Raw genomic sequence first — 17,788 nt, 5'->3', positions numbered from 1 at the left:
AGTCTCTACCATGTGCCAGGCCCAGAGGGTAGTAAAAGAAAACTGGAAATGGAGGAAGACCAAGCTGTGAAGAGATTTAAATGTCAGACCGAGGTAGAAGCCATGAGAGTGGATGAGCTCATTATAACTGAGTAAATAAAAATAGATGAAAAGAGAGTCAACGGATGAACCTTGTGGTTACCCACATTTAAGGTACCATGAAAGGACACACAAGAAGACGGAGAATAATTGGTTGGAGAGTAAGAGATGAACCTCAACAGTGTCACAGCAACAAGAGAAGTTGTAAGGAGAGATGATCCCCAAATACATGCCAGTATATGGATATACATAGATAGATAGATAGATAGATAGATAGATAGATAGATAGATAGATAGATAGATAGATAGAAAGAAAGATAGATAGATAGATAGATAGTATATTACATATATAATAAAGAAAAAAATTAGGACAGAAAAATAACATTTTCTTTAGAAGGGGGAAAGGTCATAATTGATATTGGAAAGAAATGTTTAAATAGAGCAGTGAGGGAAGAAGCCAGATTATAAAAACTGGAGGAAGGAGTGAATGGGGAATGAGAAGGAGCAAGTGGAATATTGATTCTAGAAGTTTATCAGTGGAGGGATAAAAAAGAGATAAGATGGTATGCTTAAAGGAGTAGCTGAGGAAAGGAGAATTTTTTTAAGAATGTGGAATATCTTAGGGTATTTATAAGATAAGGATAATGGCCCAGGGAGAGGGAGAGATGGAGGGTTGGAGAGTGGAGGTAAAATTCCTAAATCTCCCTTAGTAGAGAACTCAAAACTGTCCTGCTAACTCTAATCTCCATCAGCTACTCTGCTTGGCCTCCACTTCACAAAACAACATGTCTCCCTTCCCCCCCGACCCCTTTCTCCCCTCGCCTCGCTATTCCCAAACCTTTTCAGCTTCCTTTTGTGCGTTTTCTCCCCCCATTAATTTGTAAGCTCTTTGAGGTCAAAGATTGTTTATTTTCCTTATTTGTATCCCCAAGCCTTACCACAGTGCCTGGCACATAATAGGTACTGGATAAATGTTTATTAAATTGAATTGAATGAGAGGGAATGAAAGAAAGAGTAAGATCATTGAGGAAAGAGGTGAGAGCAAGTTTAAAGATACAGGTGGAGTGGTTAGCTTTAGTAAGATTAAAGATCTCCTACTTCTGAAATAAGTTAGATATGGAGTAGGGAACCTGCAGCCTTGAGGCCACACATGTGGCCCTCTAGGTCCTCAAGTATGATCCTTTGGTGAATCCAAACAGTCATAGTCAAAGGACAGTACTTGAGGGCCTAGAAGGCTACATGTGACCTTGAGGCTGCAGGTTCCCTGCCCCTGAAAGAGACTTAGAGGAGAGGAATTGAGGGAATTTATTGTAGACGTCCTTATTTATTATAGATGTCCCTAATATTGGCAGTAAACAACACATACAGAAATTATGGGCTGGGAGAAGAAGGTGTAGGCCTGAAGGTTTGGGTGAGAACAAGGAATATGAAACATCTGGGCATATGTTAAGTCAAAAAGAGGTAAAGGATTGCCATGCAACAGTCAAGTCCTCACATCCTATAAGCATCCCAAATGTGTCATTGTTCAGTCGTTTCAGTCAAGTTTGACTCTTTGTGACCCCATTTGGGGTTTTCTTGGGAAAGATATTAGAGTGGGTTGCCCTTTTCTTCTCTAAATACCCCACTATAAAGCTATCGTGGATTATTTATTGTTCCCAAGTACATCTGAGACTGGCCCATTTCTCATTCATTCCTCTCATGGTATTTATTCCTGTCTCTTAGAAGCCTTTCCCTCATCTCTACCAATTGAAATCCTACCTATCCTTTAAGACTGACTCAAATGTCACCTCCTCTATGAAGCTCTCCTTGATACCCCTTAAAGGATTTAATCTCCCCCTTCCCTAGACTTTCATAGCATGATTGTGTACTTCTTTTAAGGCACTTAAGACATTCTTTTCTGTACTTCAGTTATTTGGGTACTCGTCTTACCTGTGCCTACTAAATTGTAAGTTTCTTGTGAGAATGGAATTTTTCACCTTCTTCACCTTTCATTCCCTAGAGTTATGCATGCTTAAACACGCAGGTACCTGCTCAATGAGAATACTAAAAAAGTAATTAAATTTGAACTGAATTTAAAGTGTGAACCACAAAGTCTTGTATGTTCATCTTTTAAATTTGGAAACTTGAGACTTGCTGAAGTCTAATATGTAGAATATGTTTTAGTTAGTGCTGTGAAAATGAAAAAACCCTCATGCTGTAACTCTTTAAACTTAAAGGTTTATTCTAAAAAAGATGCTGAAGCATAAAATATTATTTCTAAACCTAGACAGTTGCCTTACAGTCTTGAAATGTGGTGCCATGGAAAGGAAATAAGTAAAACTTGGAAAGAATTCTTACCTATCTGTCCGTCTGTCTTTCTGTGTTATCTGTGATGTCACAAAGCACCAAAGTCTTCCTTCCATTGGCTACTCCAAGGTCCGTGGTATTCGAGGCATAATCATGTATTTGAATCTACAGCATGTGATTCCCCTTTCTATTGACTCTCCCTTAAGTAAGCACAAATCGTGTGACACAATATTAACTCATAGGAGATTTGCCTAAAGCAGACAGTCAGGTAAATAACAAGGAGTCACATTAAGCAGTAAGAGCTCTTCCCACCTATATCCCAAAGCCACCACTTCCCCACACGAGTCATCCATGGAGTGATGGCTTCAGATCCTGATAATACATTCTGAGCTCATTCTGCTGCTTCCACAACATAGCAGAAATAGCATACCCCTAGTCAGTCATGATAGGCTGGTAGGTGGCATCTGTAGATACAGCACTGAGCGCACTGGGCTTTCAGCATGGCACCCCATGCAAAAGACACTCAAAGTTTTAATGCAGGAAGAGCATAATTTTAAGTCCAGAAATCTGGAGGTAGAAAAAAAAATTGACCTCAAGTGGGTCAAATACCATGCAGTTCATATAAATTGTGCATAACAAATGCCCAACACAGATAATTTCTTGAATGTTTTACCCAGTTTTACAGTTTGAAAATTTCAAGATCAAATTTCCTTTTGAAATGAGCACCCTTATTGAACCAGTATGCCTTCAGTCAAGTCAGTAAATTCAAATAAAAAAGAGGAAATGGAAGGTAAACTGTGGTAAAACTGAATTGCAAATATATTTTGTAGGTTTTCCTGTGGGTCTCCTTAAAAAATTTCCATTTTGGTCTTTGTGTGATTTCTTCCTTCTACTTTATGGTCCTAAAATGAAAAAAAAAATGATTTATTGGAAAGAGCATTGGGTTAGGAACTAACTTGCCTCATCTCTCATCCTGACTCTGACATGAACTGAATACTTCACACTGGGAAACTATTTAACCTCTCTTGGTCTCAGTTTCCTCATCTTGCAAAGGACTGAGGAAGAGAAGGAGGAAATATTGAATTAAATGGTCATGAAGTTTTCTTCTTCTTTCAGAATTCATTCTGTGAATCATAAGAATAAAATCACCCTTGCTTTCCAAATTTAGAGGCAGGATTGATTTCTATCCTTTGGAAATCATCCCCTTTTATAATTTAGGCTATAAATTCAGGATCGTTGATTTGTTAGCAAGACGTATTGTTTCTTATCACTGTATGCCTTCTTGAGTGGAACTCAGTGTACTCTCTAGTACCTCTGTCCTCAAAACTCTACTTTTACCACAATTAAAACATATTATTAAAAATGTCTTCTACTTGTATCCTGACCTATAGTCTGAACCATGCTTATCCAACAGAGGGGTAAGATTTCTGGTTTATTCTCCTATTTTAGCATTGCCTTGTTGTAAGACCTTGGTCATGCTATTTTTTTTTTCTTTTCTTTCTCATTTATAAAAGTGATATTTCTAGTAGCAAATTTAGGTATTAGAAAGATTCAAAAATTAAACTTATCCACAGCCTTATAGTTTAGAGGAAAATGTCCTTAGGAAAGAATGCATTCATTCATTCATTCATTCATTATTCATTCATACACAAATACTACGTGATTTCAAGGTCCTTACTACATAATAAGAGGAAAAGACATTCAAACCAATAATTATAATAACAAGGAAGAGTTAGATAAAGAGCAAAAGAGAGTGCTATAAAAGTGCTATAAAGTGCTATAAAAAGTGCAAAATGCTATAAAACGCAAAGTACTATAGAAGACTGAGGAGGGAAGACTCCCTTTCACCCAGAAGGGAAGGGAAGGTTTCAGAGAGTAGGTAGCAACCAAGTTTTTATTATTACAGAATATTTTTCCTATTACCGGTGTGGTCCTTGAATATATAATTGATTAGCACTTAATAGACAGCATCTTAAAGAACTGGTGAAAATTTTTCTTTAAAGATGTGTACCCAGTACCTAAAATATATAGAGGCGCAATTGTGAGATGATTCTTCAATTCATAAGCTTGTTTTGCTTTTATTTTTTTAAAGAAAAAACTGGTCTACCTCCTGGATTGTCCTTTCTAATCGGAAAATAGAATTCTACAAAGAATCTAAGCAACAACCTCTTTCTAATCTGGTAAGTAGTTATCTCTTGACTGCTCTCATCTTTTCAGAAATATTATTAAATATAAGTTTGGTATAATCAAAAATCTCACCATGCCTTCAAGCCTGTAACATCCGAAAGCAGATTCAGGAAATGACTCAATAAACTTTTAATCAGATGAAGAGGGAATGGAACTTAGTGTCTGTTTTATTAAGTGGTGCATTTGGAGAATGATTGCAAAGCAAGATGGATGGTGAGTGGCTATCTAGTAATGTGAAGGTAACACTTTAAATTGAGGTGCCATTTATAAATGCTTTATTCTTATTTATGAAATGATCGCTAAATGCACCTACTTGCTCAAATAATGTATTATAAAGTATGTTATAAAATGCATTAGTAATAAATGCTTAATGGATGAGGCTATGGGAAGCTGTTGTAAAGAATATTATGAGATGTAAATCGTATTAAACCATATATGTGCATCTTTAATACATGAATTTAAGTTGTTATCCAGCATGCAATAAAGCGCTTCACACATTAATAAATAATAATCAACTGTTCGTAAATGGCACCTTAATATAGGGTATACCAGTGGGGAAACACTGTAAGTTAGCAAAGTGATTTTTTATCTTAGTCTAACTGTGACACCTACCATATCCAGCTGACCTCACTGAATATTTTTTATGACTCCATCTATTGCAGCTAATACAATTCTTGTGTCCAACAGCTACTAAAAAATGAAATTTGTAGTATCTCAATATTGTACCTGGAGGAAAGGCCACAGATGTCTGTCCTTAGGAATTTGACAGTCAGAACACAAACAGTAATGGCATACAGCCCTTCAGCGTTATCACAGGGGTACTGTGGCCAGCAAACTCCTCCACAGTGTCCCAAACACAACAGAAGTCACTGCTGCAGAAGGACCAACGACGCATTTGACAGAATCTGATTGTGAATGGCTCCCAAGGCTGAGCTAACAGGCCATACTGTGTTGAAGTGATGGGTAGCTAGGAAAGGTACATGTCTGGCAGGAGTCAAAAACAATAACCTAGTTTATATTTGGCAGGTAATGAAATGTTGGAGAGTTCTCTGCTCTCTAGCCATGAGTCATGTTTCCTATGTAATCCTTTCTAAATGGGAAACACAAAATCATTCACTAAAGGACATTCATTAAAAGAGGAGATTGGAGGAAGAACAAAAGGTGGCATTTGGTTTGTTCTGATAATTGCAATAGCCTTTTATCCCCAAGTGACCAGCTGGTTTCAGAGTTTTGATGTGGTCCAATCAGGAAATTAATTATGAATATATTAAATATACTTGAATCTTTTGTAGTGAGCTACTTTTGACTGTTGCACAAATTTGTGTCAGTGTTTTCTTGGCCAGGGTAAGTTTAAAATAATCTCCTTTAAGGGAATGAAGTAACCTTAAGGGCAATCTGGAGGCAGGAAAAAAATAAAAACAAAAACCTCCCATTCCAATGCCACCCCCTTGGCTTTTTTCTTTGGATGAATTCTGATGGGGGAGGTGGGGAAATGAAGGGAAATTGTTTGCATCGCTCAAGCTTTGCTGCTGAGAAGATCATCTTTGTCCTGCTGAGTGAGAAGAATACTGTTGGAGCTGAGTTTATATAAATGTGCTGGGCTAATGGGAGAGATTAGGTTCCAAATTAAAGCATTTGGTTTAGTTTAGTTTCTCCCCCCTTAAATTTCTCTTACCAGGAGATGCACTTATCAACTGCTTAATTTTATCCAGGTGGGAGAAAACTCCATTTAAAGTTATGCTGAATATTTAAAAACCCACCTAATTAATTAGGTTCCTTCAGTTTAAAGGCAATTGGGTCTTCAGAACTGATGCAAAAAATCACAAACTCTTTGACTTTTAGAAGAAAGAAGAAATTGGTAAACATATCTTGGCAGTAGTAACACAGTACTCCTGGCTCTGTTTTCAGTGCCCTTATTTATTTATTTTTTTCCCAGGCACTCATTGTCTTCAAAGGGATTTCAGGGAAGGAACTAAATGCGAGCTTTGGTAATAGAGATGAGAGTTAAGAGCTCTTGTTTATATAGCCTGAATTGTCTCACTAGTTGGCTTCTTGGATTTGATTCTAATTAAGAATTAGAGCGTTAGTGGGATCAACCACATTGACCAGTCCCTTTTTCAAAGAGATGATATGCTGATTGCCAAGGGTTGATTAAAGATAATGTGGTTTATTTTAAAAGAGTGTCATGATAAACTTTCTGGATTTTTCTTCTTACCCACTTAACACGTACTCACATGTGTTTTATTGTGTCCGGGTGGGGAGGAATTCCTCCTTTTCATCCAAGAACTCATATGAAACTGCTCATGTCTAATGACAGAAAGGGTTGAAAAATGTAAAAGGTATGTACATGCTTAGATTTACCAAATGGCTTGGTTCAGCCCATTTTGGCAATTGAGGTACTTGAATGCTTGGTGTGAATTGAGCTAATCTAGGCATTCAAAGCAGAGTAAATATGCTAATGGACAACAATCCAAGAAAATTACCACCAGAAACCCTCCTCAATAGGAAATGAATATTCATATGCTGTGCTGAGTTTATTATTCTTATTGGTCTTTTTCCTACTAAAACATTTAACTTTTCAATGTGACATTTTAAAGTCATCCACATTCCAGCTCCCTCCTACCTTTCTAGACCTATGTCTTATACTCGCCCACCATGATGCACTTTTGGTTTCAGCCAAACTGGCCTAATGACAGCTGTTCACCAAACTCTACACTTCACCTCTCATCTCTGTGCTTTTGCCAAGAACACACTTTAGTATCCTTAATAAAAGTTCATCTAAAGTGTTCTTCCTACAGGAAGTCATTCCTGCTCCTTCAGCTGTAAAAGAGTTCTTTCCCTCTTTGAATTATCTGGTATTTGCTTATTTTTGTACATATCATATCTTCCCAATAGAATCAGAAAGTCCTTGAGGGCTGATGTTGTTTTGTTTTGAATCTTTGCATTTCCAGTGACTAATATAGACATGCCAAGCACAAAGGACCACAGATTTTGAGTTGGAATAAACTTTAAAGGGTATCTAGTACTCCCTCCTCTACTTTACAAATGAGGAAACTTGGGTGAGAGAAGTTCACTCACTTGCCCAGGAGTATAAAGTTTCAGTCCTAGAATTTCAGTCTTCTTATAACTTAGTCCCCCAAATATAATCCTAGATCAAGAGACACTAGCCTCTGGGCTGTTCCAGGAAAGAGACATTCCATCTCTAGGCTCTGGACATTTTCTTGAATTATCCCTCATTCCTGGAATATTTTCCCTCCTTCCCTCTGATTACAGACCTCTTTGTTTTCTTTTGAGTCACAATTAAGTCTCATCTTCTACAGAAAATCTTCCCTAATGCCTCTTAATTCTAGTGCTTTCTCTCTTTTAATTATTTTCTATTTATGTTGCACATAGTTTGCTTTGCCTTTGTCTCCTCCATTAGAATATAAACTCCTTGAGGGCAGGGATTGCCTTTGTCTGTTTTTGTATCTTTAGCACTAACCACAGTGCCAGACGTACAGTAAGTGCTTAATAAATGTTTCTTGATTATGAGAATGATTTACAGAGAACTCTGGAGAGTCCATTCACATTGTGAGATATACAGATAAGCATCCTCTAATGTTAACATGTACCCAGACAACCAGCAAATCTGAATTTCTGGTTACATTTTCATTTTTAAACTTCAGAGTTCAGGATGTCTAGAGGCTAAATGTGCCCAAAGCCATAGCTTAGGGGCTAGAGTCTGAATCCAAGAATAAATCACTCCATGCAGGTATCCCATCTGCTTAAATATTTTATAAAGCTGAAATCAATTTAGATTGAATATGAAGGAGAATTTAACAGATTCTCTCTCAGAGGTGAATAATGTAGTAAGAGCATAAGATGACTTGCTTTAGAGCTGAAAAGTCCAATCCTGTCAATTTAGAGATGAAACATTTCAGAATCTATCCATCTTTTGAAAGTTACATAATGGATAGTGTTGATTTCCCTGTAATCTCAAATTCACTTTCTTTTGCTGCATTCTAACTTAAATGATTTTCAGATTAATAAAAATTGCATTATTCAAATAGGAAATGGCCATAAGACAAGACTCTTTCATTTAGAAAATATGTACTGAGTGCCTCAAGGTTTCTGAGGAATGGAAAAGGGGAAGGGAACATTCATGTAATGCTGACTGTGTGTCAGGCACTGTATTAAGCATTTTTTTTTAAAGAAGTATTGTCTCATTTTATCATCACAACAATACTGTGTTAGGTGCTATTATCTTCATTTTACAGTTGAGGAAACTGAGGCAAACAGAGGTTAAGTGGCTTGCCCAGAGTCACATAGCTAGTAATTGTCTGAGGCAGGTCTTCCTGACTACAGGCCTAGGGCTCTATCCACTCTACCACCCACTGCCCTTACAAAGATAACCAAGATGTGGGGAGAAATCTGATATAATTAATACAAAAAAAAACAAACGACAATATGGTAACTGAGAGGATAATGACAATTAGCGACATACATGTGCCTTCTTTAAAAGTTGCTAGAGGTGGACCTAATGCTGGAGCTCTCTCATTTCAGATATATATTACTAGGAAAGGGAATCTTTTTTCAGTAAACATCATGAGGAAAACCAGAAATTCGTCTGAAAAATGAATGAGTGTAAATTCTAGATCATCTAAGTATAAAAAATCAGACCATGACAATTTATAGAAGTTAATAAAATTTGTAATTATGAATTTGCCCCATATTATAAAGAAAAATGATAGATTTTAATAATAATCTTAATTATGTGAAATTAAAAAGCTTTTACAAAAATAAAACAAATTTAGTCAGACTAAGAATAGAGAAAACCATTGTATTATAAACTTCTCTAATGAAATGCTTATATACAGCATCTATAGGAAATTGGCACACATAAATAATATTAAATACCATTCCCTGAAGTGGTCAGAAGACATGAACCAATAATTTTCAAAACAATAAGCAAAAATTATAATTACCTAAAATATTTAAAATCATTAATAATGAGCAAATATAAATGAAAATAATCCTAGTGTATCAACTAACAATCATCTGGCTAGCAAAGGTCCTAAAGGCTGAGAAAACTCATTTTTGAAGTGATTTTGGGAAGACATGTGTGTTAAGTCATGCTAGTAGAGTTGTGAATTGGTTTCACCAGGAAAACAGTATGAATTATTGAAGAAAATTACAAAATTGTTCATAACCTTTAACCCAAAGATTCTACTACTGGGACTATATTCCAAGAATGTTATTGACAGAAAGAAAAAACCTATACATACAAAAATTGTTCATAGTAGCATCATTTATAAGGATAAAATGCTAGAAACAGTATGTGTACCTAACAGTTGCGGTGTGGATGAATATGTTATGATGTGTGTTTATTTGAATATTACTCTACCACAAACAATGAAAATTATGAAGAATTAATTGAATAGGTTTATCTCACTCAAAGTAAGATTGTGATAAGACCTTGACCTTAAAGGGCCAGGGTCTCACATTGCCTGGGTCATCTCCAGTCATCCTGATAAATATCATGCCACTGGACCCAGATGGCTCAGGAGAAGAAAGTGAGGTTGGTGACCTTGCACAGCCCTCCCTCACTCTAATCAAAGTCAACTGTCATCATCTTGATGTCATGGTCCTCTTCAAGAACAAAGGACAAAAACAATAAGTCTTGTGATCCTGTCTATTAATAATAAAATATTTTCTTGGAGGATATACTATATCAATGAGTTTGTTTAGTTATTCTGCCAAAATAAAACATATCAAATTCATTTTAAAAATTATTCATTTTTTAAAATGTTGACAAGTGTTTTTTAAGAGGAAATTACTAACAGAATGAGGGGCTAGAGTTTGCAGGAGTGAATAGGATTAAAAACACCTTATAGGAAGTATGTTAGACTTGGAAAAGAAAAGGAAAAACTTAGAAACAGGAAGAAAATTGAGAAGGGCAATTTTGTAAGTAGAAAAGAAAATAAACTGAAGGAATAACTGTTGGGTGAGAACTCCCTCTAAATTAGGAGATGACATTATTTGTTGAGAATAAAAGAACTAGGAAGAAGCCAGGATTTCAGCACATTTCCTGCTGTGTTGATTACCTTTTCACAGATAGAAGTGCCTAAGGTTGGGCAATGTGGTACAACATAATTGTTGAAGCTGAGGAGGGCAAAGAGCATAGGGTGTTGCATTAGTAACTGAAGCAATGTAGAAGTCATTAAGGATGGTAGAGCAAAGGACTCTGAGTCAAGTGCTACATTATTGTGGAGGTTGGTAGATGATAGTGTTGAATCATCATGTCTCCACTGCCTCTTGACTCTACTCCTGCAAACTACTTCTCCCATTGGTGGGTTCTTCCTGAAACCTCTGTTTTGCAGAAGATCCTCAAACCAGTCATCATTCATAGTCAGGGCTATGTCACTGCCTCAGCAGCCTCCTGACTCTAATCTTTCAGGCCCCTTCTCCTATTGGTAGGTTCTTCCTGGAACCTCCATTTTGGGAAAGGACCAGCCATCAGTCATCCTCTGGACTTAGCCACCATCCCCTCACTCCCCCTCATTTTTCATTATCCTCCCTTAGTAGGATATAAGCTCCTTAAGAACTGGAATTGTTTCCTTTTTACTTATATTTTTACCCTCAGTATTGAGCACAGTACTTGGAACATAGTAAGTACTTAATTATCATTAAATGGTTGCTTATTGACTGATTGTTGAGAGTATATACAATAAGGAGTATGTACTTTAAAAGAAGAGATTCTGTTGAGGTATGGTGGAATAGGAATGAGCATTCTCTGCCTTGCTTTCTAGTAAATCAAAGTAGTGGAAGAAAGCAAATTTAAGGAAAGAGGAAATCCAGATTTCAGTTAATGCGAGGAGGTGAGCAAAGTGCTTGTGCAAAAGGTTGATGATTTAGCGAAGTTCATCAAAAATAGGATCGTAACTCTAGAGCAGAAGGAACCTTAATAGCCATTTTTATACTACTTAATTTTATAGATAAGAAACTGAAGTACAGAGATAGAAAATGACATGACTGAGGTCACACAGTTAGTGTCTGAGGTGGTTTTCAAACCCAGGTCCATTCTGCCATTCTGCTTCTCAATAGAAAAGGCCATCAACAGAACTAGGTGGAAAGATGTAGTAAAAAGCTGAACCAACAGGGCAAGGAAAGAGATTAAGAGAGTATGGGGAAAAGGAGCAGGAGTGAGGAAGGTAAGCATAACCAGTAGACATGGATTAAGCAAGGGATTGGGAGGCTGAGCTGAAAGAATCTGGCAATAGGTGAAAATGAGATTTTTCTCTACATATTCATTGATGTGTTGGAATGCCTGTGTCATGTACAGATGTTTGGACTTTTCCATAGTTTATCTTCTGAGAACTTATGTGACCATGGAGGGGGACTAAGATTTGCTATAGACTACTGCCTAGGTGGCTCAATGGATGGAGTACCAGACTTGGAGTCAGGTAGATATGAGCTCAAAACCGGCCTCAGATACTTACTAGCTGTGTCACCCTGGGAAAGCCACTTAACCCTGTTTGCCTCATTTTACCCATCTATAAAATGAACTGGAGAAGGAAATGGTAAACCACTCCAGTAGCTTTGCCAAGAAAACCCCAAATGAGGTCATGAAGAGTTGAATGTGACTGAAATGACTGAACAACAACTGTAAATTTGCTATGGGATGAAATATGGAAGAGTGATGGACTATTTAGACTACAATTTAAATTTAGGGGCATTCTTGACACTTTTATGTGACCAGCATAGCTCAACTTTGCACCTTGAGAGTAACATGGTTATCTTTCTCCACCTGCACTTTACATTCAGGATGCAATTTCAACCTATAAAATCAATGTACATGAAAAAGGAGAATTTTGCAACAATCAATCAACACATATTTAAATCAGAAAATAACAAGAAAGCATTGTTCAGAGAAGTACACCGAGAGATAGAGATTTTTATTTTTAACAAAGGAAAATTGTCAGTCAAACAACAAGAATTTATTAAGTACCTACTATGTGCTGGAGATACACTATCTAATTTCCAACGCAAGGATTTAGGAAAAGTCTTCAAGAAAGCCAGGAGGTGGAAGCTGAGAATGGAGTGTTATATTCATGGAATAGCAAGAAGGTTGTGTTTCTGGATCATGTTGTTATCTGAACTTCATTTTCAAAGAGGACCAATGACATCATACCTTGACTCATACATGAACTGGATTAAGTGAGGCAGAGTTGGAAAAAATCATCAACTTCACTCCCTCTTCCAGAGTCATTAAAGTCCCATGACAAGACAAAAGTCAGGATGACTAGGGATGACCCAGGATGAAGTGGATGACCTTGGCATCTTCAATATCTGATCAGCCTCTAAGTATTCCATAACACCTGCTTCAGTTGTCTTCATAAACATTGGAACAAACTGTTCTCATTTACCTATTTCACTGGGAAAAGTTTTCATGTGCTTGGGGTAGACATTCCCTTAACTCATGGACAGGTTTGAGACCCTGTCAGTTACCCTCAATATGGTTTAGCTTAGGGTTGGGGAACCTATGGCCTCAAGGACATATGTGGCCTTCTAAGTCCTTGGGTGTAACCTTTTGAGAGAGTTCAAGTTTTATAGAACAAATCCTTTTATTAAGGGGATTTATTCTGTCAAGTGTGGATTCAGTCAAAGGGCAGCATTTGAGGAACTTGAGGGCTACATGTGATCCTGAGGGCACAGGTTCACCACCCCTAGCTTAACCTGCATGCCCAAGTGGTTTACTGAAGTATGGCCATCATGTATACATGTTGTTGTATTTGTCCTTAGTTCTCGAAGAGGACCATGACATCAAGATGATGACATGATTTGTGGTTGACTTCGATTTGAGTGAGGGAGGGCTGTGCAAGGTCACCAACCTCACTTTCTTCTCCTGAGCTATCTGGGTTCAGTGGCCTGATATTTATCAGACTGGAGAGGGCCCAGGATGCAGTGTAAGAGCCTGGCCCTTTCAGGCTAAGGTCTTATCACATTCTCACTTTGAGTGAGATATACCTATTCAATGAAAAGGCTTCTTTAAATAGTTACTCAAGGAATGGCCCCTTTAATTAAAAAAAAAAAATCAAACAGAGAGGGGAAGACCCTCAGGGTTCCTGGGTAAAAGAGAAACAGTTTAGTAATTACATTCACTTTGTGTTAGGTGAGTGGGGACTTGTTGTCCAGTCTATGAGCTCCAGAGTGAATTGGATTTAAGGCTTGATCTTTGAGCAAGAAATGTAGCCAGTAAACCCAAAGGACAAAAGGCAGTTTTTGGCCATGGAGTGTACCTTCCCCTGGGTAGAATGTTAGAGGACAGAAAAGGAGAAGACAAGAGAGGAGAGTTGCTGCTACTCACTCACAGGTTGAGTTTGTCCTTCATTCTCAAAGAGGACCATGACATCAAGATGATGACATGACTTGAAGTTGACTTTGATTTGAGTGAGGGAGGGCTGTGCAAGGTTACCAACCTCGCTTTCTTCTCCTCACCATGTGTACTAAAGTTTCTTGGAGCCACAGGTAAGAATTGAGAGCTAGGTGGACACCAGAGACAGATGAGCAGCCCTGGAAAGTTCTCTGGAAGCCCACACACCAGAGCTGTTTGTCCTCCTTGAATACCCCACGCACACTTTCTGGATCACAGTGTGTATGGAGACAAATAAAGTGGAAGAAGACTGAAAGTAAGAAGGGTCCAGCTTGTGAAGGGCTCTCAGTGGTAAACAAATATATTTGAACTTGGAGATAAAGGACAGCCAATAGGGTTTACTGAGAAGGGAAGTGACACAGTCAAACTTGCACTTTAGGAAAATCACTTTGACTGTTGAACTGAGAATAGATTAGAATGAGGAAAGATTAAAGGCATGGAGGCCAACCAGAAGTTTATTGTAACAGTCCAAAAATGATGTAATGGAGGCTTCTACCAGGGTAATAGCTATGTGAGTAGAAAGAAAGGAACGTATAAGATGGCTTTGTGAAGAGAAAAACCACCAGACTTAGAAATAGTTTGGGTGTATAGAGTGAATGTGAGGAAGGAATCAAGGAGAACACCAAGGTTGGAAGCCTGGAAGATTGGGACAATGAAAGTGCCATTAGTAGTAATAGGGGAGTTTGGAAAATGATAAGAGTTCTGGAGGTGTGTGAGAGAGGGATGGAGGTCAAAAGTTTTCATTTTGGATTTGCTGAGTTTGGGATACTTGAGACCTTCATCTTGCAATAAGATATCCATGTACAATTTGATGCAGAAGCAGAGCTTAGAAGAGTGGAAGGCCAGAGAGAAAGGCTTGAGAACATCTTAACTCAGCTAATAATTGAAACCATAGGAACTGATGTGATTTCCCCAAGTGAGACAGCATAAAGAGAGAAAAATAAGAGACCCAAATAACTTTGGGAGATACCAAGGTTAGTGAGTATGACCTGAGTGAATGTTGAGCAAAGGATACTAGGACAATGTTAGGTAAGAGAAATAGGTGAGAGCAGTGTCATGAAAACCTAGAGAGAAGACAGTAGTCAGAACACTGGAGTGATCTATAATGTCCGAGGTTGCAGAGAGTGTCTGTTAACACTAAAACATACCACATAATTTCAGAAACAGTACAAATATATTAGGCACTGAACTTGCCCCAGAAAGAGGTCATTTAGCCCTCATAATGTTCAGAATAAACCACATATGTTAAAAGTATTTTTAAAATTATATTCTATACAACAGTCAAAAATCTTTAACAATTAGTAAGAGTAGGTCAACAATACTACTTGGAATAAAAGAAAAGTTTTCAAAATATTTGATGCGCTGTTTGCTCTTTGAAACCACTCATCCTTCCATAACCTTGAAGGCTAAAAACGAATAATATAAAAGACCTCATTAAAATAATCTGTTTACTTTTTTAATATTGTTTACTTCCAAGAAGAGTGAACTCAAGCATTACTTAAATAATGTAATAAAATCAATGTTCATTCAGTATAGTATGACTTTAATAGCAAAGTGAACTTATTTATGAACATAAAATGATCTGATTTAGCAAAAAGATCAAAATAGTTTTTAATCAGAAAACTGTTCATTAATTATTAAGTATTGTGGGTAAAGTAAATATGGGAAGGCCTTAGCTTTGCAAAGAAAATATCTTTCTTCTTTGCAAAGAGAGTACCTTTCTTCTTACCTTCAGAAAAGAAACAGGAAATCTATCTCCCATCATCATCCTGTTGAAGGAAATTCAGGCATTAAAGACAGCTTATTTTTCACGTTTAAGCTCATATAAGAGATCCTGTCTATGGGGGGCCGGGGGGGGGGGAAGTATAGTTATCACTGGGAAAGGTTTTTATTTTAATTGTAAATATAAGATCTTTCCCCCTCTTTTTGTGGTTTATACTACCATATGGCCTCATCATTTCTAATAATTAGACAAAATGATAAAGTAAAACCTAAGGGGAAGAGGAAAGGGAGAGAAGGCAGAGAGAGAGAGGCATAATGTATTCCTGTATTTTATTAACAAAAACCTCTTTCTAATCAAAAATTAAATCAAGCAACTGATATAAATACAAATGAGGTCTAGTTCTCTGCATTATACAGTATAGATGGATTTTTATAATTTTCTCCAGATCTGATCATTAACCACCATAAATACTGCATCTTACATGACTTTTAATAACCAGAAAACCTATGAAATTGATATGATGCTACATAAATGGATAATAGTGTACTATCCCTAAGCAAACTTCACCTTAGGCTGTCCCAGAGATCTATTTTCATTATAAAGCTTGACTCTCTGAGGTTTATCATTTTGGCCAAAGTAATACAACTGAATTATAGTTGGTCATGTGATATAATATGCTTGCATGCTTAAAAAATGACTACAAATTCAGTAATTTTTTTTCCCTGAGCAAATATTTGCTCTTGGGTATTTAATATTAGGTTATTGGTCCTTCTGGAAGTTTACTTACTAAATGAAAATGCTTTTTGTATCCATATTCTAAGAGAGTAAGTACTGGGTACATTGATTCAAGGCATGGATCAGTGGCCATTTGTAACAGAGATTCCACCAAAACAAACAGAGTTTTGTTTTATTTTACATTAGCAGAGCATTTCTACCTGCTGGTCCCTCCAACCACCACCAAGATGTCAAGTCTATGTAAGAAAAAAAGAGCTTTTTCTTTTTTCATAGATTTGCATCTCTACCTATCCAGCGAGATTTAGACATATAATAAAAGTAATTGCAAACTGTAAACAGCTTATGCCTTCATGTTTTAAAAATTTATGTGTAAGTGGCCTTCCACACGAAGACAAAGAGTATAAGTCTTTTAAAAAAAAGATTAATATGACCACAACAAATGAGAAAATTATAAAGAAATGAAAGTAAACCCATACAAGTTAATACAAAGTAAAGGCAAAATTAGAATAATAACATAATAACTATGTCGGTATTAATGATTTTAACAAAAACACCGACAAAATCTAGGTGAAATGCACAGAATAACATGTACAATGTATATGCACACCTCGTGTTCAACAGCTCTCTCCCACATCATTTTGAGTCAATGAGACCTGCTGATTTTTATCCTCCTCCATGATTAGCTTGGTAGGAATAAAACCATCAAATTTTAAAGACTGATTTTAGGTTTCACATTTCTAAATGATAGAAATAAATCTCCACTTACTTTCTAGAACACGGACTAATAGTAATAATGTTGTGAAGGATATAGTATGATGTGATGGACAGCAACTCTACCTGGAGTCAGGTAAAAAAAGTGTTTCAAGTCTGACCACTGACATACTGTGTAATTGTGTGCAAATCACATTACAACAATGGCAAATTGTCATCATCACCACCACCATCATCATCATCACCATCATCATCACAATTACTATCATCATCAATATTACCATCATCATCACCATCATCACCATCATCATCATCATCACTATTACTATCATCATCAATATTACCATCATCAACACCATCATCACCATCACTATGGTTATCATCACCATCATCACAGTCATCACCATCATCATCATCATCACTATTACTATCATCATCACCATTACCACCGTCATCATCACCATCATCATCACTATTACCACCATCATAACCATCACCCTCATCAGCACCAGTAGTTAACATTTATATAGGGCAAAAAAAAAAAAGGTTAAATGACTTGCCCAGGGTGACATAGCTAGTAAATGTCTTAATGAAACTCAGGTTTTCCTGACTCCAATCCAGTTACCCTATCCACTGTACCACCTACTTGCCCCCAA

At 36.9% G+C, this 17,788-nt stretch overlaps 1 protein-coding gene and 1 long non-coding RNA gene across 4 annotated transcripts in view; one reads left to right on the top strand and one right to left on the bottom strand.

Annotated features, from left to right (window-relative positions):
- ARHGAP15 (Rho GTPase activating protein 15) overlaps positions 1-17,788 on the top strand; it is an 831,062-nt gene that overhangs the window by 153,011 nt on the left and 660,263 nt on the right. For all 3 annotated transcript variants that reach the window (XM_072613186.1, XM_072613188.1, XM_072613185.1), the window contains exon 5: positions 4,457-4,544. In XM_072613186.1, the coding sequence (XP_072469287.1) occupies positions 4,457-4,544 (88 nt within the window). The remainder of the gene's footprint in view (positions 1-4,456; positions 4,545-17,788) is intronic.
- On the bottom strand, positions 3,161-17,278 carry LOC140506224 (uncharacterized). Its single transcript, XR_011967818.1, has 4 exons — positions 17,188-17,278; positions 17,029-17,104; positions 15,693-15,732; positions 3,161-3,266 (listed from the first exon to the last, which is right to left on the bottom strand). It is a non-coding gene; the product is annotated as an uncharacterized lncRNA (long non-coding RNA).

The sequence above is a fragment of the Notamacropus eugenii genome, chromosome 5, assembly GCF_028372415.1.
Source record: "Notamacropus eugenii isolate mMacEug1 chromosome 5, mMacEug1.pri_v2, whole genome shotgun sequence".
Lineage (NCBI taxonomy): Eukaryota > Metazoa > Chordata > Mammalia > Diprotodontia > Macropodidae > Notamacropus > Notamacropus eugenii.
The sequence above is the reverse complement of the archived record's forward strand: the minus strand, read 5'-3'. Positions and strand labels throughout refer to the sequence as shown.